General features: G+C 43.0%; 1 protein-coding gene across 1 annotated transcript in view; it reads right to left on the reverse strand.

Moving 5' to 3' along the window:
* LOC144752933 (butyrophilin subfamily 2 member A1-like) overlaps positions 1 to 23,320 on the reverse strand; it is a 367,375-nt gene that overhangs the window by 195,064 nt on the left and 148,991 nt on the right. Inside the window, exons 5-6 of the mRNA XM_078640750.1 lie at positions 14,383 to 14,403; positions 262 to 282 (exon numbers count right to left, since the gene is read on the reverse strand). Of these exons, the coding sequence (XP_078496876.1) occupies positions 262 to 282; positions 14,383 to 14,403 (42 nt within the window). The remainder of the gene's footprint in view (positions 1 to 261; positions 283 to 14,382; positions 14,404 to 23,320) is intronic.

The raw sequence follows: 23,320 nt of genomic DNA on the forward strand, positions 1-23,320 counted from the left end.
GTGTGTGTCTTAGTGTTTGGTGTTGTGGTGCAGAGTGTGACTTGCTTTTCTCACTGTGTAGGGGACTTATGGTTTTGTGTAAAGGAAACACAGTTCAGCTAGTAGTCGCTGTGGAGCACAAAATAGAGTTCTCAACTTCATCGAAAGCAAATTATGCACAACAAGCCGTAACAATATACAGACAAGTTGTTTAACATACGTACTCTAACTTAAGTAGATGTGTCCTTGCCCACACCTTTGTTTCAATGCAATTTCACATACCTTTTTCCTTCTGAAGAGTGTCTGAAAAATGGACGACAAATGTGTTACTTATGCAGATTAAATATTCCATTGATAAAAATGTAAAAGGCAAACTTTCAAGAGTTGTTCCATTCTTGTGGCAACTGTGGTCAGGCGAACTTCTCACAATACAAGCTGTTCACAAAAATTGTTAAAAATCATGAGATTGAAAATGCCCACCACAATGAGCATTCAACAGTGAGGATTGAACAGAACAGATGTATCTGCATTTGGAACATTGCAAGACCTACAACCATGTGCACCATCCTAGAGGCTGTGTAAAACCTTTGTGTCTGTGCCTACATTTAGCCTACATGATGCATTCATAATGTGATGCAGAAAAGATATTTTTAAATAAAGTCACATATTACTACTTTAAATCATAATCATGGGACCATCCCTTCATCATAGATCTGTCTCTGCCTCACTCTTCTATTTGTTTCTTAAATATGCAGTAACCACAGGTAATGTTTATGTCCACTCACATCGGCAGCAATACGTTATAACCTGTGGCCCAAGCCTACATTGCTCAGATGTGTCCTTTGTGGAATTCGGGAATATTTTAGATGCTTGTCAATGAAGAAAAGGAAATGGATGCTGCTCAGCCACCTACCCTTGTGCTAATCATACACTAAAATGTTATTATGCTTACTTGAACTGAAAAGAAATGCTAAAATTAAAGTCAGTTTAAAAATGTAAATCTTCAGCTGCTAGATATCAGGGTAGCTAATAAATACAGCAGCAATATCTAATACTGAAAGGAAGAAGTCTGATTGGGGTTTCTGATTATGCCATTCTAGAGACGGGAGAATGACAAATCATTACAATATCTGCTATTTTCAGGGATACAGTCGAACTCCAACCCCTCTTTCCTTGATGAGTAACACACTCAAAACCACTAAGAAACAGGACATGTATTTAAAAATATTTATTTTAAACTTATAACTCAATACATAAACTCTGAATGTTAACAACACAGACTATAAAAAGAAACGTAGTAAATACTGTTATGGTGAGATGAAACAGCAGGAAAAATTCTAACATGATGTTGAGTCCTTATCATCCTAACTCCCTCTTGCTTTTTTGAGGTGATATGCTAAATTTGCTAGAGCAGTAAAGAGTGAGTCTCTTCTTGAGTTTCTGAGATGGTTCACACAACATGGCTTTGTTATGGAATAGCAAGTAAGCTATTTCCTTTCACAGCCTAGCAACTTGTGCGAGGCTGGAACATAAACAGTGACCAGATGAAGGCCACTTATCCCCAGTGAGACCTCCAATTGAAGTTTGTGCTGCAATCCGGCATTACTTTTGCTTCAAAAGCCAATAGGTGAATTTCAGATATTTGTGATATCATATATATGGTCATAAAAGACTCTACCACCATTGGCCAATAAAAATGCAAGCTTAGCAAATTAATTTGTTTTTCACTATTGACGTTAAGGGAAAAATTGTTGGTTAAAAAATAAAAAGGTAATAGCTGTCCTTTGGCACAATTTTCTTCATTTGATCTCCAAAGAGTAGGGAACAGTCTCTTATTTTTGCACCAGAAGGTATTTATGCATTTCTACTTTTTCCTAATCAATGATGATGATGTTATAAAATATTCATGAAATCCAAGTGTGACTGCCAGATGAGAGTAAGTACTTTGTTGAATGGCATAGGAATGGACTATAAATTGACCTTTTACTCTTGATTCAGTAATCACTAATGGGGTGGATGTGCATATGCAGTGGAACAGATCATCAATGTCCAGAAAATCCAGCCAATCTGTATGTCTCCTTTTTTGGAAATAAGGTTATCTACAATAACAACCCTTTCATAAATAATATGAAGAAATATCTAAGATACATTGATGATGCGTTTTTGATTTGGCACGGTTAAGTGGATGAATTTATGGATTTCCATCTGTGGTTGAATAGACAAAACAATAACTTTCAATTTACTATTGACTACTATAAACAGCCAATAAGCTTTCTTGATTTAAATATTTGTTATGACTCAGGATCTTTATCACTTAGTCTATATACAAAACCTACAGTTAGGAACACACTTTTGAAATACATGAGTTGTCATCCATGTAATCTGAAGGATAATCTCTCTTTTGGGCAGTTTTTGAGGATCAAACGCAACTATATCAAAAGGAAAGACTATTTCAAGAAGGCTAAGAAGCCTCAAGTCCAAATTGGTTATGAGGGGTTAGCTTTACCGTCTTGTGAAACGCTCACTCAAATGAGCCTGGTACAATGATCGTGATGCCTTGCTCAAACTAAAAGAACATCAGGGATCTGATCAAAGAGACTAATTTGTGTGACCACGTTTGGGACTGAATCCAACAGAATACAAACGATTATATTAAAAAAATGTTTTATTTAATACAGAAAGTGGACACACAGAGAGATAAACAATTATTTGCATTTAACAAAATCTAAGAGATCATCTGGTCAGGGCTTACAACAATTGTGAACCTAATTCATTACACCAGCTTTGGGGCTTGACACCCGTAGTAGGGCTCAGGCCCCGAATGAAATGAAATGGTTTGTACTAGAGGTGGTTAAATGTTCTAAACGTAGATGTGATATTGATCGCCTGCTCACACTGAAGGAAAACAAGTGGCTCTGGTCAGCCAAAACTGTGGAGAAAGGACTTAATTTATATGTTGAATGGCAGACACTTGCCGCTTTATAACTTAACGGTATTGTGGCAGTATTGAGGAACCTTATCTGAATTGGTGAGTACCTTAATGTGCCCTTGTGCTTTTTTGTTTTCCACTAGCATGTATGTTCAGGCCATTGAGTAAAATATCTCCTTATATTAGATCTGGAGCTCTTGTTGTGTATATTTAGTTTAAGTTTCATTTATCATTATTATTATTATTGTTTTAATATTGTTCTAATTGGATGACCAGTGGACCATTTATTGTCTGTAGTGATAAACTGTGAATTATATCTTTGGTCCCAAGTCAAAATGGCCACCATTTTTAGTTCCGCTCCGGTGTGTCCGTGAAGATTTTTTGCTGCTTCGATTATAGATGCAGTACTTTTTGGGAATCTCTGTATTAACAGTAACTGTTGGGAGTTTTGTGTGAACATAGTTTTTGGGAGACCACCACACACTGGTTTGGTATATTACGCGGGTAATATCAAGATGGCGGACTCTTTTGTGCCGCCGGGGCACAAGACCTACTAATTGTGCATGTTAGCCGAGTCGATTAATATTGGACTTGTAGAAGCACAATGTGTGCTGATCATATGAAGTAGTTGGACGCCGTTTGTGGTTTGAAGTAATCGAGTAAGTACATACTGCCCTAGATGCCAACTTTGCCAGTTATTTAAAACCTGTCTTTGATTGCATTACATCTAACTAGCAACATGTGGTCACTTTATGTTTGTGGTTAAAAATTGTAGAAGAGATGACTGTAATTTCCTTGAAGTCGGGAAAGGACACAGAGTCAATACTTTTCCGTGAGTCTTTCCAGCACATTCGGTGGCAGTTCAATTTGACTGATTGTAGTTCTTCTGTTTTTCGTTTGTTGTTTTTGTTTGATTACGGACAATTAGAATCATTGGAGTCTCATTGAATCTTTATGAGAAGGCAGCAAGGTATACTGTTTCAATAGATTTTTGGGTATGATGTACTAGGTCAAACTTGCTCTATGTGGTGTTTAACACCAATAGACACTCATGATGTTTGTTTTTGTTTTTTTAGAATATGCTGGTAGTATCATGGATACACGGTTCGTATGATGGTCAATGGTGGTTCTTTTTGTGAGCAGACGATACATTAGATCATGGATGTATTGATTATTTTCTTTTGTTAGTATTTTCAGAAGTCATCATCTTTTGTGGAGCGCTGAGTCCTGAGGAGAGTCTTGCGGACCCGTATGGCCTTGAAACACTGACACATCGGCAAAACAACCTTATTTCTTTTGAATATCATGATGTGAACATTCTCTATCTGATGTAAATATTCGATGTTTGGAGTATATGGGCTTTATATTTACTGTCCATATTATTTTGGAAAAAGGGTGATTACACTTCCTGCTATCCCATTACAATATTGAGAAACTCAATGAGATTGTTTTGGTAGTGGCAGTGTTGCGACATATATTTGTCTATTTGTATATTGTGTATATATTGTCTATAATTATGGGTGTTTTGTAAAATGAATGAAATATAATATGAATGAAGTAAAGACAGAGTAAAAATCAATCTTGGTTATGATATAAACAATTCCTCAAGGGATATTTTGTATATAAAATTATATTTTACCCAATTCCTTGGGGATGATTGGGTTACCCTATTTTGTTAATATAGTTAGTCCATGCTCATGCGCTTTGGGATATATAGGTAAGGCGAAATGTGAATTTAGGGTAAGGTTCCGTTAACAGAAATTGGCTGAACACAGTAATAAGATCCCCGCCCCTCTAGTACAACATTGTACGCAACTTGAACTTTCGGAAAATTGCTACAAATTAACTATTTTGGAGGAGATCAATCAGATTAGAGGAATTGAAGACAACAGATATCACAAGGAAAGGGAAGTGTAGAGGATGTTTACTTTGGGGACACACAAGGAAGGCATTAATTAGTAGCCACAGCTCATGCAGGGAAGAGCAGTAGGGTGGTGGGGCCGGGTGTGGGGGTATTTTGACAGATGCTGACGATTCCTTTATTAAACCAGCAGTTGGTTTCCTGGGCAATTTTTTAAAGCATTACCTCAATGAGCTCCTGATTCAAACCTTGTCTTAATAAACAATACCAATTACCAGTTCTGCTTGAGTTCAATTCTTGTGCCGCTTTCAAATTTATTCTTTACCTCTGATTGATTATTTTATACTTATTCATAAGGAAACACATTGTCTGTCTAAAAATTAACCAGAGATTGCCCCTCTGAAGTGCAAAATGTGATACAAATACCTCCCATAATATAAGAATGGTATCGTTGTAAAAATCTCCAAGTTTAGTGAATCCTAGCCTATTATAGGACTGCAATACATTTTGTGAAACCTTGATACCCCACAACTCACAGTCTTTAGGGGAGTAAATGCGTGGCACAGTGGAATATCGTAAGCTTTATGGAACCGTTGATTGCGGTTAGCCATAGTGTTCACCACCTCATAACTTGTTCTTTTGGGTAGCTTTGCAGTACGCAGAAATGCTGGCAACTTAATTTCAGTATCTGCTAGCATCAGATTAAAAAACAATGTTGTCAAGTTTCGAGGTAGGAGCCATCAGCTACGTTAATAAGCTCATCAATGCAGCTTGATAATAGATAGATAAATGAGGCAAGGTAAGTCCTCCCTGCTCCCATTCTAGTTGGAGAATCAAAGCTTGTTCTGGGGCTTTTTTTTGTCCATACAACCTGCCATTGAGTTTTGTCTACTTCGTTAAAATAAGAAATCAGTATTTTTAAGGGGAGATTTAAAAACCAGAATATCAGCAGAGGAAGAATTGACATCTTCACTAAAGAGACTCGGCCTACTATTGTCAGAGGTAATAGCGACAATTTTTCTAAACATTTTAAATGTTATTGAGCGTTTTTATGTAGTTTAATTGAAACAGTTGAGAGAAATCTGCGTTGACAAATAAGCCTAGATATTCAATAGGTCTTAATGGCTGAATTTTTAACCGTTAACGAAGATGAACCTCTGGTGAATTAAAAAAGAGGAACTCAATTTTGGATTGGTTGACCTTTTATTCCCCTAAATCTGTAAATGCTTGAATTTTCCCAAGCGCCAACAGGATATTTGCCTTATCTGAGTTCAGATATGAAATCATCTGCAAAGAGCTTAATTTTTGTCATCCCTGGTAGAGGGGCCAGGATTGACGTGTTCACTCGGATCTTTATTGCCAATGGATCAAATATGAAATAAAAGGGGCGAAAGGGGACCCTGGTCCCCCATCGTATCCTTACTTTCCAGAACCAGAATCAGATCATCAAGGCATAGAAGGATTTCAACATTTGAGAGCTTTAAGCAAGAAGCCACTAAGGTTCCTGATATTGATGCCAAAAAAACTATTTCCAAACTTGAACTGGGATAGATGAACTACTGTGTACAGTGACAGTAAAATACCACTTGAAGAGTTCATAAAGCATCCAATGCCACTATATTAATAGAATGACCATCACACTCCCCTTTATCATGTTACACAAAAACAAATTAATATGAGCTAAGTAGAAGCACAAGTTAATTACCTTCGGTAACAATATATCTGTAAGAAACATAAGTTAGTTATAGATCCCTTACCTTAGAATTACCATCAGGCATCAGACAGGATGCGGAAAGTTTTTTCGTCAGCAGTACCCCTGCTCATAGAAAGGTGGCGTTGGTCAGCCCCGTGATCGTCGTTGGCATCGTGGTCACCGAGATGACATCCTGGCAGCTACTTAGACGCCGCCCTTGTGCGCTGACATCAGTTCTGTACACGACTTTCCATGTCAGAACCATACAAGACACTGACCACTGGTGCACAATACTAGGGCCCTGAAAAGGAGAGACCTTAACCCTAGAAATCAGTTCGTAGAATGGGGAGGATGGGTGGGGCCATAAGGAATCTATAACTAACTTATGTTTCTTACAGAAATATCGTTACCAAAGGTAAGTAACTTGTGCATCTGAAAGAAACATGTTAGTTATAGATTCCTTACCTTAGATTAGATACCCGAGCAATACCAACCCTGGAGGTGGGTCTGCGGACCAAGTTCACACCAGAAAGTCCTGGAGAACAGAACAGCCAAAGAAGCCGTCTCTCCGGACTTAGCTGTCCAGGCAGTAGTGTTTAGTGAACATGTGCAGTGAGGCACACGTAGCTGCCTGACAGATGTCATTAAGGAGAACTCCACGTCCCAGAGTAGTGGTAGCTGCAGTCGCCCTGGTAGAATAGGCTCTTAACCCCACTGGAGGCTCCTTCTTAGCCAAAGAGAAACGAGCCTTGATGCACAAGACGACCCATTGAGAAATGGTCTACTTGTGCAATGCCCGACCTTTCATGGCGCCCGGGAAGCCAACAAAGAGTAGGTCATCCACCCGGAATTGTTTTGTGCGATCCAAGTAAAATGAAAGCGCACATTTTGGATCCAGTCAGTGTAGTCGCTCTTCTTCTTTTGAAGGGTGCAGAGGTGGAAGGAAGGTGGGCAAAGTGATTGTTTGGCCAATGTGAAAAGAAGTGACCACCTTTGGTAGCAAAGACAGACAGGTCAATTATTGAATCGTGTGCTCAAAAGAGCATGGTGGACACCAAGAGACACACTTCTAACAAAAAAAGTCAAAATCGACCAAACTAGAATAGTTTGCGTATCAAGATTTTGCCCAACATCCAATTGGTTACAAAAAGAAATATGTAAGAACTGGCACTTGGTAAAGGACTTGGATAGACAGCTAGTGGAATTACCGCTCTTTGCATTTAAGAAGGACAAGAGTGTGGCAAACCACATAGTAAGAGCGGCCATGCCGAAACAAACACCCTTATCACTTAGAGGATACTTGAATTTACCACCTATCACAGGCCACCATCAATGTGGAACATGCGTGTGTTGTCCTCTAATGATAGAAGGAGATTTGTTCCAACATAATGGTGTTTCATGGAAACATTCGAAATTTACGAATTGTAAGACTAAGTACGTTATTTATGGCATTCTATGCCCATGTAACAGACTGTATATAGGGAAGACTAGCCAAGAGGTTAGACAGCGGATCAATCAGCACAAATCACGAATTAAGAAGACCATCCTTACGGCACCACTTGTGCAACATTGGATTGACCATGCACATACAGAAAATTATGTCAAATGGACAGTTATCTCCAAGGTGGAACCCGACCAAAGAGGAGGTGACCTAGAGGCGAAATTACCCACACGAGAGGCAATTCTGATTCTAAAATACAACTCTGCAGTTACAGGATTAAATGAGATGTCTGAATTATACCATCTATGACACGGAATTTTTGACACCCCTACTGGTTTGTATTGCATCAAAGTCTTTTTCTTGCACATATCCGACCACAAGCCATCAACAGCAGCTTTGACAAGCAGGTACATGCTTTCAAACTACATCGCCCAGCATGCACCTTGACACTTCCGAATTAATATGGTTCCATTAGATAAACATTCAGCCCTCTCCGTCAAACACACGGACCAATGACAACTAAAAGCACCAATTTGGAATGTTGAAATCGTAAATAGGAGGAATGATGTTTTTTGACAACTAAAAGCACCATTTTTGGACTGTCGAAATCGGAAACAGGAGGAATGAAGTTCCTTTGCATCCACTCACTGAGAAACAGCTACCACTCCCAGAGTCCTTAGCGTCGGGACACGTGTCATATTACTCGCCGAGACAGATTGTGTCTCTAACGCGACGGCGGACTGGTAGACGCCGAGTGAGGGAGAGGAGTCCTGTTTCCTAACAAGGTAAGCTCTATGGACCACAAATATTCCCGTGCCCCCACTGATGCGAGTTAATAGTGCCATGCAGATGTAGATTATTAGAGAAGGCACATGTTAGGTTGAATATCGAATGCCAAACCTTGACGGCAAGGACTAACCGTTCTTGTCTCTCCGTTCCACGTAGGAATTGGACGTTAAGAAACTGCCGAATAAACGCGCTGGCCCCATGCTGAACCCGTTGACTTCGCTTCGAAGGTAATTGATGTTCCGCTTGACATACAAACTAGTAGGCTATATTTTGATAGTAGATCTTACAGTACAACTTTTGTTAAACAGCACAGATGGGTGTCTGAGTCCGCAACGGGACAACACAGTTTACCACTAAGAACAGGAGCATTTGAAAAATACCAAGAAGACAAGGTAACACCTTGGGTTGTGCTTGTTCATTTATAAGTTGAAGGTTCTGCTCAGGAGCTTGATTAGTAAGATGTGTTGTTTCTATCTTTCACAGGACTGAACCCTCCGAGGTCCTGAGGAGAATCCCCACAACTAAGGGGTTTCGAAACGCGTCGACCCTCTTTTGTATATAAGGCCAATCTTTGTGATAAATGTTATTGTGAAAAATTCAGATTGTAAATAGGTTTGATGGCCTGATCTATGACTAAATCAATTGTCATTTGAGATAATGATAAGACAAATATTAGCACCTCACCAATTTGAGTAACGGGTTCTGTTGAACCGTGGTGAGGCTATTCACTTTCCCTTTCGCTTTTTCCAAAAAATCCTCCTTCATTATTCACTTCTCTTTTTCCAATTTTTGTTTGTCTACCCTTGAGAGTGAGAATTGCTGCATGATAGTTTGACAGAACAAATGATGGGTGTGTAATGAGTCTTTATGAGTGATACCCGTCCAATTTTTTTGCACTTCTTCAAAGTTTAAAAAAAATATATATTTCCCTCCCCTTTTTCTCTAAATTTGTAAACCTTTTTGAAAACGATAAAAATCATTTTTGAATTCATAAAAAGAAATAAAAAGATTAATACAGACACATTGTGATTTGTGTATATGCGACAATTGTTTAATTTCATTGTGCATTGAAAATAGATGAACTCATATCGCAGTACTGGCATCTTGTTCTGCCAAGTAAAATGAAAGCGCACATTTTGGATGCAGTCAGTGTCGTCGCTCTTCTTCTTTTGAAGGGTGTAGAGGTGGAAAGAAGGTGGGCAAAGTGATGGTTTGGCCAATGTGAAAAGAAGTGACCACCTTTGGTAGCAAGGACAGACAGGTCCGAAAGGACAACCTTGTCTGGATGAACAGCAGGAAAAGGAGGTTTTGAAGAGAGAGCCTGTAGCTCACTCACCCTGCGTACAGAGGTGATGGCCACCAGAAAGGCAGTTTTTAGTGTCAAAAGTCTAAAAGGACAGTTATGTAGTGGCTCAAAGGGAGCACACATAAGGTAGGTAAGAACTAAGTTCAAGTCCAACTGAGGCATTATGAATAGAATAGGAGGAAAGAGATGAGTAATGCCCTTAAGAAAGTGATATACAACAGGGTACTTAAAAAGAGAAGGCTGATCAGTAAGCCTCAGAAATGCTGAAATGGCCGAGAGGTAGCCCTTTAGGGTGTCCAGAGCAGAGCCCTGCTGGGCCAAAGAAAGGAGGAACAAGAGAACCTCAGAAAGAGGGTCAGAAAGAGGATCCACAGCATTTGCTGTGCACCATGCCACATATTTGTCCTCTCGGCAGGCGTATATCGTTTTTGTGGAAGGACGCCTGGCTGCCAAGATAACATCACAGACTTTGGAAGGAAGGTCTAAAGCTGTCAACTGTTGCAGCTCAATCTCCACGCAAGTAGGTGGAGGCTGGACAGGTTCGGGTGGAGGACCGTCCCCTGCTGCTGCTACAGAAGATCCGCCCGAAGATGCAGTCGAGTCGGGGGATCGATGGCCATGTTCAAGAGCTCGGGATACCAGACTCTCCATGCCCAGTCTGGAGCCACAACGATGACTTGGACCCGGTCGCACTTGATCTTCTTCAGCACTCTGGGCAGAAGTGGTATATGTGGAAAAGCGTATAAAGACCACAACTCCACTCGTGACGAAAAGTGTCACTGAGCGAGTGCCGCCTCGGAAATTCCAACGCGCATAATTGCTGACATTGCGAGTTCTCTTTGGGGGTGAATAGATCTAACCGAGGCTCTCCCCACTGTCGAAAGAGACCTTGCACCACCTCCGAGTTCAGAAGACATTCATGAGACATCATGCACCTGCGGCTGAGTTCGTCCACCCTGGTGTTCAGTGAACCTGCCTGGTGTTGAACCACCAGGGCAATGCCCTGATGTTCCAGCCATATCCAGAGGAGGAGGGCCTCTTGACAGAGGGTCCACAACACCACCCTGCCTTGTCTGTTACCGTTCCATATGCGGTGATGTTGTCTGTGAACACCTGAACTACTCTTCCCCGGGCAGAGGGAAGGAATGCCTTGAGTGCAAGACGAATCGCCCGAAGCTTCTGGGTTGATATGGAGCCCGGACTCCGCTGGAGACAGAGTCCTCTGATCTGCACCCCCCCCATGTGACCGTCCCATCCCAGAAGTAATGCATCAGTCACCACTGTGAACTCTGGTTGGGGAAGGAAGAGGGATCTGCTGATGACCCAATCCTGGTTTGTGAGCCACCACTGCAGTTGGTGTGCAGTGCCCTCCAAGATCTGGATGCAATTGGACAGGTTTCCCTGATGCTGTGCCCACTGGAACTTCAGGTCCCACTGCAGAGCCCGCATCTGCCATCTGGCATGATCTACCACCAGGATGCAGGAGGCCATCAGACCCAGCAGCCAGAGGGTCAGTTTGACCAAAACCTAGGATAGAGGCTGAAAGATCAGAATCATAGCCTGAATATCCCGGACTCGCTGCTCAGGAGGATAAACCAGAAACTACGTTGTGTCCAGAACCCAGCCAATGAAAAGTAGCTTCTGAGAGGGAGTCAGATATGATTTTGGCACGTTGATGGAAAACCCCAGCGAATGCAGGAGGTCGGATGTAGTCTGGAAGTGGGAGACGACTGCCTGGGGCAAGCCTGCCTTCAACAACCAGTCGTTGAGATTGGGGAAGACTGGAACCCCTGATCTGCGCAGAGGAGCTATGACCACCGCCATCACTTTTGTGAACACCAGAGGGACACTGGTAAGGCCAAAGGGAAGCACAGTATACTTAAAATGCTTGTGGCCTACCGTGAACCACAGGTAGCGCCGGTGGCCAGCAGGACAGGGATGTGAAAATAAGCGTCCTGCAAGACTAACGCTACCATCCAGTCTCCACGGTCGAGGGCAGACAGGACTTGAGCGAGGGTCAACATTTTGAACTTCTTTCCGGAGGAAACGGTTGACATTCCTGAGATCCAAGATAGGACTACCTACCTACAACCTACTTTTGGGGCAGGAACACGCTTGATGGCTCCCTTGGCCAAGAGAGCCGCAACTTCCTGTTGGAGAAGTACCAGATGATCCCCTGACATGCAATGGTATTGGGGTGGCATGGCTGGAGGGGTGGTCTCAAAGGGGAGGGAGTAGCCACTTCAGCCTATCTGCAAAACCGACCTGTCCAACGTTATGGTGCACCAGTGGGGGAGGTGATGGCGAATCTTGCCACCCACTGGCGTTTGATGGGCTTGAAAGGTCAGACTAGGAGGGCTTGGAGGCTGCTGCAGAGGGGGCAGTGGTAAACTGGCCCACCCGCTGGCCCCCAGAACCACGTTGGTTGGTTCCAATTCCCCTGGCATGCTGGGGCTGAACAGCTTGTGCCGGCCTATGGCTGGAAAAGGGACGTGTTGGGGCACCCCTTTCGTAGCCACGAAGGGGGCGAAAAGCAGACTGTGCGCGACATGTGGTGGAGAGGTTGGAACGCTTTAGTGCACTGTCTGCTTTGTCGCCAAACAGGCGATGGCCATCAAAGGGCGTGTCTATGAGAGAGTTCTGGACATCCCCTGAAATGGCAGTCGATATCAACCAGGCGTGACGGCGAAGCACCACCGATGTTGAAATGGTCCTACCCAGTGAGTCGGCAGTGTCCAGTTCACAACGGATTATAAACTTTGCGGCTTCTTTCCCCTCTGCCACAGTATGGCAGAGTACGGCCTGGGCCTCCTAGGGACACTGGGCAGCACCTGCACCACCGTATCCCACACGGAGTGGGAATAATGGCCCAACAAACATGCGGTGTTTGCAGACTGCAGTCCTAGGCTGATGCTGAAGCACCTCTGTCAGGGGGTTATTCCTGACTGCCACCGTAGGAAGTTCGAGGGTTAGGGCCTCGGCCGCCCTATGCAACACAACTGTTAAAGACGCTCCCTCCTCTGTAGCCACGGTAGGATGGGACAACATGCCAAGGTCTGGGGATGTATCTAGACCATTGGATTCTCCCAGTTCCTCTCTCCAGTCCTGTTCATCCACGATCTGGTCAGATAAAGGTACACCATAACTCTCGCAGTCCTCATCATCCTCCCCTGGCTGCCAAAATGGCTGATAAGGGCCAGGGCTGAACACAGACATAAAATTACCCACCAGTGCCAGATCTAGTGTCGGGCAAAGCCGGTCTGGCTCCGTGTCCATGTCGGGGATGAGGTTGGGGTCAACGCCGGCAGGGGGTCCAGCTGGTGCCGGCTATGGATGTAGAGCAGTGAAGCCGGCACCGGGGGAGGTACCACATGGCCTACTGGCAATGATCCGGACCAGGTCTGGATCCAGGGGGGCCCTGTGGTGCTGGGGCCAGAGCCGCTGGCGTCGAAGGTCTATGGCCCCACCCAGCTCCATGTGGCACAACGGCACTCTGGCAGAACCGGGCTGCCCAAAAATGGCATGCATCGATTCGTAGAACTGACAAAGCTGGGCATGGGTCGCGCTCAACCCCAGAAGGGAAGCCCGGAGTTGACCATGGAGGTTCCACAAGCGGAGCCTTGGGAGTGGTGCCACCCACACCCTGCGCTGCGCCAGCCGACGAGTAAGAGGAAGTCGAAGAACGAAGGTGCTTTCTCGACTTCTTCCTGTGCTTTGACTTACCAGACCCCAAGTGCGAAGACTTTGACGAGGAGTGATGATGATGACTCCGCGACCAGTCCCTCGACCTCCCACGGGAGAGGGACCTTGAGCGGCAGGGAGCCAGCTACCCAGCATCGAGTAACTTATGGGAGCGCTCCCGCAAAGTCTTCGGGGGCATGGGCCGGCAGTCAGAGCACGACTTGGAGTCATGGTCGTGCTCCAGGCAAAAAAGACTCATGCGGTGCGGATCCGTCACTGACATCAGTCGCGCACAGGAACTGCATTGCTTGAAACCGGGCATCCCTCGTACACCAGGTGTCATACGACTCGAAAAAGAAGTCGACAAAAGTCACAAAAAGATTAGTCAAAAATGTATTAGAGGTACCACTCTTCCCTGATCTGCGCTGGCTAGCGCAGAAAAAGAAAGAACTGATGTCAGCGCGCGAGGGCGGCGTCTAAATAGCTGCTGCGACGTCATCCTGGCAACCACGATGCCAATGATGATCGAGGAGCAGACCGACACCACCTTTCGACGAGCAGGGGTACTGCTGACGAAGAAACTTTCCGGATCCAGTCTGACACCTGGGGGTAATTCTAAGGTAAGTAATCTATAACAAACATGTTTCTTTCAGATTTACTTTTATATAAGATCTATTTATGATTGCTCAATTTATAAACTTACCTCTTTCTTTAATTAAATCACCTATAAGAGAAAATGTAGAGAAAACTAACTTAATTTTGTTTTCAGATGTGTAAAATATTTCTTCATCAAATACTTTATTCAGAATTTTCAACCATAAAAGTACATAACAATACATATGTAAAACTAAAGATACACAAACTCAATTTCCAACACGCCGCTGTGTCAAGCCATTTCAAAATTTAAATGATCAATGGAAGTGTACCTTTAAATTGGAATAAATAAATAAAATAGTTTATAATTAGTTACAATTGGCATTTAAAAAGATATATAGTTAAACTCAACAAATAAAGGACACCGATGCTAAGCGTCTGTTAGACCTGGCACCATTGGCGTGGGTCTCCCTTCAATTTCTGCTGTTGCCTCATGTATTTTTGCTGGTGTTAGATGCTTTGGGCACTGTGCCAATGCTATTCAGTGCCACAGTGCAGGTGCTCCCTACTGAAAATTGATGTATTAATCAGTGGTTCAATGTTTGGCTATTTGGTTTACTTGTCAGACCCTAGTCTAATGCACTGAGTGTGCCCAGGGCGTGTAAATACAAATGCTGCTGGTGGGGCTGCAGTACTGGTTGTGCCACCCACAGAAGCAGCCTTGTAAAATGTGTCTAAGGTCTGCCATTGCAGAGCCTGCATGCAGTCTAGTACTGTCATGCTGACTGGGCAAGTGTACCCACTTGCCAGTCCCTAAAACCTTCCCTTTTCTTCATATTAGTCACCCCTATGGTAGGCCAAAGGGAAAGGGTGCATTGTAAGTAAAAGGTAGGAAAAGCCCTGATTTGCGTGGCTTGTCCTAATAGTGAATTACAGCCATTTTCGTTTTTCACTATTGCAAGGCTACCTGTTCTCCATAGCCCAGAATGAGTTGTAGAATTGTTACATTTTATAATCACAACAGGCTCAGGGAACATGGTAGAAATTTGAGTTTAGTATGCCTGGAATAATAAAATACATCTTTTAGTGAAATTAATTTTAATATTCTGTGTTTGCAAATACCACTTTCAGAAAGAAGGTATTTGCTTGTCTAACCATTCAAACCTGCCTCTGCTAGGTTGTGTATTCCTTTGTCTGGTTGTGTGAGTGACAGGGCTAGGGGATTCCAAGAGACAGGCTGAGTCACCAAGTGGTGAATATAGAGATCTGCATCAAGATGGGAGGAAGGAGCTGCACCTGAACTCTGAATAGGGCTGTGCCTGCCTTCCAGAATGCTGGCTCCACCCCCTTGGGGAGCGGCTGATGTCTCTGCCCTGCACACTGAAAGAAGAGAAGGAGTCCTGTCAACAAAGTGCTCCAGGACTGTACTTGCCTTCCACAATGCTGGCTACACCTCCTGTGGGGCGTCTGATTTGCATGCCCTGCACTTTGAAAGGAAAGGAGAACTCTGGTAAACAGAGTGCTTCAGAACTGGTTTGGACTGGGCACAGGCCCCTCGCCCCTCAGAGAACAAAGGATATTGGGGTATACCTATTAGGACCCTGATCCCAAGAAATTAGATCACTTTGGACTACAAGAAGAAACCTTGACTGAGGAGAGGAACCTGAAGAAACTGAGGAGAGACTATTCCCAAGCTGAAGTGCTGCTTGGGGGATTGGCCTGCAGTGGTTGCCTTACTGCCAAAGGAAGGTGAAAGGCATTTTGTATAATTTATTTTCAACTTGTGAAGGATCTCCAAGGGCTTGGAAAAGAGCTTGCCTCCTGCTGAAGTCTCAGGGGCAACATACTTCACCCCCCAGCTCCCCAGAGTTCTTGTGGATGTGCCTGCTGCTGTTTTGGGCCTTCTGAGGAACTGCGTGTTCGAATGAAGAGGAAGCGTGTCGCCGTCGCTGCTGCTGCCGTCGCAACTCCGAAGGAGGGTGTCGCAGCTGTAGTTGTCGCACTGCACCGCATCAGGAGAAGAATCTTGCAACGAGGTTGGAGCGTGTCGCCGTCACTGTGCCTGCTGTCGCAACTCCAAAGGAGGGTGTCGCCGCTGGAACTGTCGCATTGTACCGCATCGACCAAGAGCACCTCACATCCCCGAGAAGCGCGTCGCCGTCGGAGCTGCTGCCGTCGCATCTTGGATGTCGCCGCTGTAGTTGTTGCATCGTGCGGAAGCTTCACGCATCGCGGGAGAAGAGCGTTGCCGCTGGAGCTGCTGCTGTCGCATCTTAGATGCCGCCACTGTAGTCCACGCATCGAACCAAGAACTTCTCGCATTCCGAGAAGCGTGCCGCATCTGGAAAATCTTCACGTCTTTATTTCTTTGCACCTGAACTTTTCCGCATTCCCATCGCTGCGACATTGCTTGTTGTGGAAGCGCAACGCAACCTTAGGTACATTGACGCAAAGTGTCGCATCTAAGAAATGAACTAAGCTTAATTCTACCATGTTAAAGTAATAGTATTGTGTATTTTTGTCGTTTATGGTCTTGTGGCAACTCTATATAAAGTGTACTTATTTTATATATAAAACCTGTGAGGTGTCCATTTGTAGTGTTGTCACTGGGTTACTGTATCTGGTCACAACTGCTCAACGCCTCTGAAATAAGCCATGACTGCTCGTGCCACACAACCTAGAGGGTGAGCAGGGGTTATTTTAGGAGGGTAATCACCTTCTCTTGACTAGAGGAGAGGGTCCCTGCTTGTCACAAGTATCTACCTGTGCCAACCAGAGACCCCCAAATCTAGAAGTCTCATATAACAAATATATAGGTACTGGGAGACTCAGACAAAGAGAAAGCATAATACGAAAGCCAATAAACTCCAGCACCCTGTATCTGATGGACCTGCTCCAAGGAAGGTACTTGGATACCGCAAAGCAACTAACTGAGAGGATACTGTACAGAGGAACCATGTGGTAACCTCTAGTAGACAAAAAAGCAACAAAGGTTGGTATGCAGTTCCTAAAAAGGATAAGGGTATAGTGACTAATGTGAGAAACTGACTAATGTTCAGTAACCAAAAAGGAGGAAGGGGAATTCCTCCTTTCGGGTAGAATGCCCTCACACACCCAGCCAGCTAGGTGTCATGCTTCCTCATTGGGCGTGCTCTTCATCGGGACGGCAGTGCAATTCCCGACAGGCACCCTCAGTGGGGGTTCTTTGGCGGAGATCTTTTCTCCTTGGCGTTAGGTGAGTGTGTGGGTGGGGCCCTAAGGTGTAAAAGTGTAGTGTGTGTACTGATAGTGGGTTAAAACAGGGGACAGTGGTCAGGGCCACTTCTTTAATAATGCTGCCTCCTATCCTGGTTAAAAAGTGATGGCAACTAACCAGAGTGATGTGGTGAGTAGTTGAACTTATGTGATCAACATGTTTCTTGCCTTTTAGTCCCAAGGAGTGGGATCAAGCGGCAGTTCTTCAGGACCAAAAGATAAAAGTTTTTTAATTAACTACAGTAGTTACTGGTTCTAAGGTGTGTTGATCTATGTATTACCAGTTCTGGAGCACCCAGAGCGGTGAGTATCCCTTAGTGCTGGAACTGTCACCACGGGGTAGGTCGGAGATTCTGAAATGACACGTTACATCAACATCAAATTACTGTGGTTAGTTGCCATCACTTTTTTAACCAGGGTAGGAGGCAGAATTATTAAAGAAGTGGCCCTGACCACAGTCCCCTGTTTTAACCCACTATGAGTACACACACTCCAATTTATACCGTAGGGCCCCACAAACGCACTCACCTAATGGCGAGGATAAAAGATCTCCGCCAAAGATCCCCCACTGAGGGTGACCGTCGGGAACTGCACCGCCGCCCTGACGAGGAGCACGCCCAATGATGAAGCATGACACCTAGCGGGCTGGGTGTGTGAGGGCATTCTATTCGAAAGGAGGAATTCTCCTTCCTCCTTTTTGGTTACTGAACATCAGTCAGTTTCTCACATTATTCATTAACCCTTATCCCTTTTAGGAACTGCATACCAATCTTTGTTGCTTTCAGTACTTGGGCATGTATGCTGGACCTTTAATAAAATAGCCCTCCCCTTTCTCTCCCTAAGTTCACACAAACCTTTAGTAGACGGCATCCAAATTGCTTCCAAAAAGGGATGATCCATGTTTTTCTTGGCCAGGTATAACCAGAACAGAATAAAATAATGTTAACTAGTGACTCCTCTGGCTGTTGGCAAACTGGACATACAGTACCTATTGAATTTAAATGGTTCCACTTTGATAATAAAGACATTAATGGTAAAGTTCCCTGGAGGAATTTAAGGTAAGGGACTTTGCAGCTAATGGTTTAATAAATTCTAAGAATGGTTCAAATTGAAAATCAAGTTTAAAATAAAAAAAAAGAGTACTAAGCAACCCTTCGGACACATTCTGGAATTTGCTGGAATTTACATGGTACCAGAATGCATCCTTAGGTGTAATCTTGAATAAATAGGTTGGGATGCCGAGTAGGCCCATGGGCCCCCTAAACCGTTGTGTACTAGCAACATTTGGACATAAGATAACCACTTAATTCTACCATGACTGTCCAGTGATAATAACTCCTCCAAGGGTCCACGATGGTCATGAAGATCTGCATAGTGTTTCAAACTTTTCCAATAATGTAACAGCCTCAATTAGGCCTCATATGTCATTGAATTGAGGCCCGATCTCGTCTTAATTGTATTAGCAGAGTATTATACGGGAGGTTAATAAGTGCTCTCAAGAATGTATTCTCCACTACCTCAAGTTTAGTCAGATTCCAAGTGCCCCATACCTTAGCCCCCTTCAGGGCACTGCTCTTGGCTTTAACTCTGGACACTTAGAGTACGGGAGAAATACACCTGGTTCGGGATATCCAATAATGTCTTAAAATTGCAGCCGAGTGCAGAGTTTAATTTAGGCTGCTCTTCTCAACATGCGGTGCCCACACCATAAATCTGGTTAACCTAACCTTCAAAGAGTCAAACTCACATATCTTATCGAAAGTTTGTTTTGTTTTGTTTGGTTTATCTTTTTTTGAATGGCGACTTTTATCAGCCTAACACTGATTGAGTGTATACTGCAGAAATGGTAAGGTACAACCATATGTATATGGACGACAAGATACAAAAATAGATGCTCACCAACTCCCCACTGAATCGGAGTTAATAACAATTGACTGTTACGAAGATGCTTGTATCCGCCAGGAATTCTTGCCGCCCGTATTTTTGTATGTGTATGCAATACTGAACTTAAAACTTAACATTCCCTTGCAGGATGCACCTGAAATATTATCCTAGCTGTAATCCAAACTTGCTGTAGTGAACGTGCTCGTGCTATACTTCAGTAACTGTGCTGGTTATCTTCCCACTATATGTATAAATGCCAATAAAAAATTAATTAAAAAAAAAACCTCTGGATACCTAGAGTACGGGAGAAATACACCTGGTCCGCGATATCCAATAATGTCTTTAAATTGCAGCCGAGTGAGGAGTTAAAGTTAGGCTGCTCTTCTCAACATGTGGTGCCCACACCATAAATCTGGTTAACCTAATCCCCAAAGAGTCAAACTCACATATCCTATCCAGAAGTCGACCCCTCCAGCATTATCAAACCCCTAAAGGTTTTGTGAGGGGTAATGGCCATAAACTGGTATACAACCTTTACCACGCAACTTTTACCACGACCTACCTTTACCACGCAACTTTTACAACGCAGGAACCTTGACCACGCATACCATTACAACGCTGGTATTTACAACGCAGGTACTTTTACAACGCATACCATTACAACGCAAGTATTGGTAAGTATATAATTTTATTTAAAATATTTTAGGTTTGGGTTTTGGGTAAATGGGTATTTTTAGGGTTTAGGGTCAGTTTTCAGTTTTTGGGTAAAGGGGTATTTTTAGGGTTCAGGGTCAGTTTTCAGTTTTTGGGTAAAGGGGTATTTTTAGGGTTCAGGGTCAGTTTTCAGTTTTTGGGTAAAGGGGTATTTTTAGGGTTCAGGGTCAGTTTTCAGTTTTTGGGGTACAGGGGTATTTTTAGGGTTCAGGGTCAGTTTTTAGTTTTTGGGGTACAGGGGTATTTTTAGGGTTCAGGGTCAGTTTTTAGTTTTTTGGGGTACAGGGGTATTTTTAGGGTTCAGGGTCAGTTTTCAGTTTTTGGGGTACAGGGGTATTTTTAGGGTTCAGGGTCAGTTTTCAGTTTTTGGGGTGCAGGGGTATTTTTAGGGTTCAGGGTCAGTTTTCAGTTTTTGGGGTACAGGGGTATTTTTAGGGTTCAGGGCTGGGTTTGGGTTTTGGGGTTCAGGGGTATTTTTAGGTTTTAGGGCTGGGTTTGGGTTTTGGGGTACAGGGGTATTTTTAACATATATTTAAAAATTAATAATTAAATATTAATATAAATAATTAAAATATTAAATATTAAAATAATAATTTATTAATTTAAAAAAATATTATTAATAATTATTTTACCATATTATTTACTTACCTATACTTACGTTGTAATGGTAAGCGTTGTAATAGTACCTGCGTTGTAAATACCAGCGTTGTAATGGTATGCGTGGTAAAGGGTCCTGCGTTGTAAAAAATGCGTGGTAATGGTCTGCGTGGTAAAAGTCCGCGTTGTAACGTCATATATCCCCATAAACTTGGTCTTAGAATGGTTTATTACAAGCCCACTGTTCAGTGCAAAAGTCTTCCGATTTATTCCCCAAACGTTGTAGTCCACTAGGGGTCTTTGAGATCAGAAGGGTGTTGTCTTCAAATAATAGGAGAGAGATTTTGCAGCTACTAAGGCAAGTGGAATGATTTAATTTGCTTTTCGATAAGATCCAGCTATTATTGCTCAATTTATAAACTTACCTGTTGCTTTAATTAAATCACCTATCTGAGAAGCTATAGAGAAGACTAATGTAATCTTTCTTTGAGAAAGTGCAATTTATTTCCACATTGCCCACTGGTGAAACTAGACAGACAAAGACAACTCAGAAAGAGTAGCATTATCTATCTGAGAGGATTTTCGAAATATTCTAACTACTTTTTGAAAAACATCTGCAAATGTGATATTCATAAGATATTTCTGTTCATATAGTCATAAATAGTTTATATGTTTGACCTATTGTAGTGTAGTTCCTATATTCCCAATAGGCTCTGCGCATTGAAATAATATATCCTGTAGCTTAGACGCAGCCGTGAAGTCCCCTGGGTCTCTACAGAATATATTAGACTTAATTGTGAGTGTCAGCTAGCTCAGAGGTCACTAGAAACTTTCTCGAATTCACAAGAAGGGATTAGTTTCTGACAACCGCATAAACATGACAACTTTGTTTCCTATGATTAAGAAGGCAATCTCTAGAGTCGCGGAAACAATAGATAGCTAATTCACTCAGTCAATCGTGCATGCTTCGTTTCACCAAAGCAGCTGAGAAAATAGAGAGGCGGGCGTTTTCAATAAAAGTGGTTATTTATTGAACAGCCTTCTTTCTCAAGCATTGAAAATGAACTGCTACAACAGTAAAGCTTACTATGAAGTACAATGCATATAATACGAACAGTGTTATAAAATAGTACTGTAAAAGCATGATATGGGTGTTAAGCCATAAAGTGCATAAAAGGTATAAATTGTATAATCGAGAGAAGCATCGGAGGCTTCTGGGGAGACGTGCTGTCATTCCAGATGGCGCGCTGCGCCTAAGACCACGGAGGTTCCTGCACTTCATCACAGCTTCTCCTCCCACGATCAAGACCCGGGTGAGTGGCAAAGGTAGCTCCTGGGGGCTGAGAGGTTTATCTCGCGCTGGAGCGCCAGTCCCTGGGTGTATCTTGCTATCTGATGTCTATTCTTGGAAACAACGGTGAATCATCTGATGTCGTGACGTCGATTGGCTTTTTCTGCACTTTCTGCTTTTTTCTCTTCCTTTTTTTTCCCTCTGCATTGCTGCCTCACTCCATTACGTTTTGTTTTCTTTTTGATCTCCTCTTTTTCTCTTCATCATCCCATTCAACAAAATGGCCGCTTGTTGTTATTTAACTAAACAAAGAAGCCTTCCCCTGCAACTGCTCTTCTCTCTCAGGGATAATTAATTAATTTACAACCAATTGTAATAGGACCTCAATCCCACAATTCCCTCTGTGTTTCTTCCCTACAGAATCAGGTCTTCCCTTTGATAATAGAAAGAGGACCTTCCTACCAATATGTTGCAACTGAAGTAGGACCACAATCCCAAAATCCCTCATTAAGCCATGTTCATAGAAACAGGACTACTCTGGGGCCCTCATGATCTATGAACACAGAAAAAGGACCACACTTTCTTTGTCTCATGCTCTCTTGGTCTATGGACACAGAAAAAGGACTACACTAACATTTATCCTGAGACAGGATTTTTCTGTATTTCATATGTGCTATTGAAATTCTCTTTTTAAGGAACTGTTCATATCTTGACCTCAATCCCTCTTCGATCCTGTTCATGCTCTCTTGTTCTATGGACACAGGAAAAGGACTACACTAACATTAATCCTGAGACAGGATTTTTCTGTATTTCATATGTATTATTGAAATTTTCCTTTAAGGGACTGTATATATCTTGACCTCAAACCCTCTTCGATCCTGTTTATAGAATTAGGACTATCCTGTGACCTACCTGTTTTATGTTAATACTATTATTAGGACTACATATAGGCCCCTGTGTTATCTTACTTTAGATTCGTCCATTCTTGTCCAGGTACCCTTTCTCCTCTATTCAATATTTATCTTACCACTCTCCCTTACTCTTCAAATTCTGAATTAGGCTTCTCCTCTCCCTCCTCACGTCTTCTTCTCTACTTATCCTTATTTCTCAGGTCTTTTCCCCTCTATCCCGGTTTCACTGCTCTCATTATGGAACCTACAGGCACTCACACCTACAAAATCATCTACCCTCCCAAACTCACCAATAAATCGGCCAAACGCTTTAAAAATAACTTTCTTAAATCTCACCCAGAAATGCCCTTTGCTGACCCTTACTTCACACCACATAATGGAATTACGACCACTGA

The sequence above is a fragment of the Lissotriton helveticus genome, chromosome 5_1, assembly GCF_964261635.1.
Source record: "Lissotriton helveticus chromosome 5_1, aLisHel1.1, whole genome shotgun sequence".
Lineage (NCBI taxonomy): Eukaryota > Metazoa > Chordata > Amphibia > Caudata > Salamandridae > Lissotriton > Lissotriton helveticus.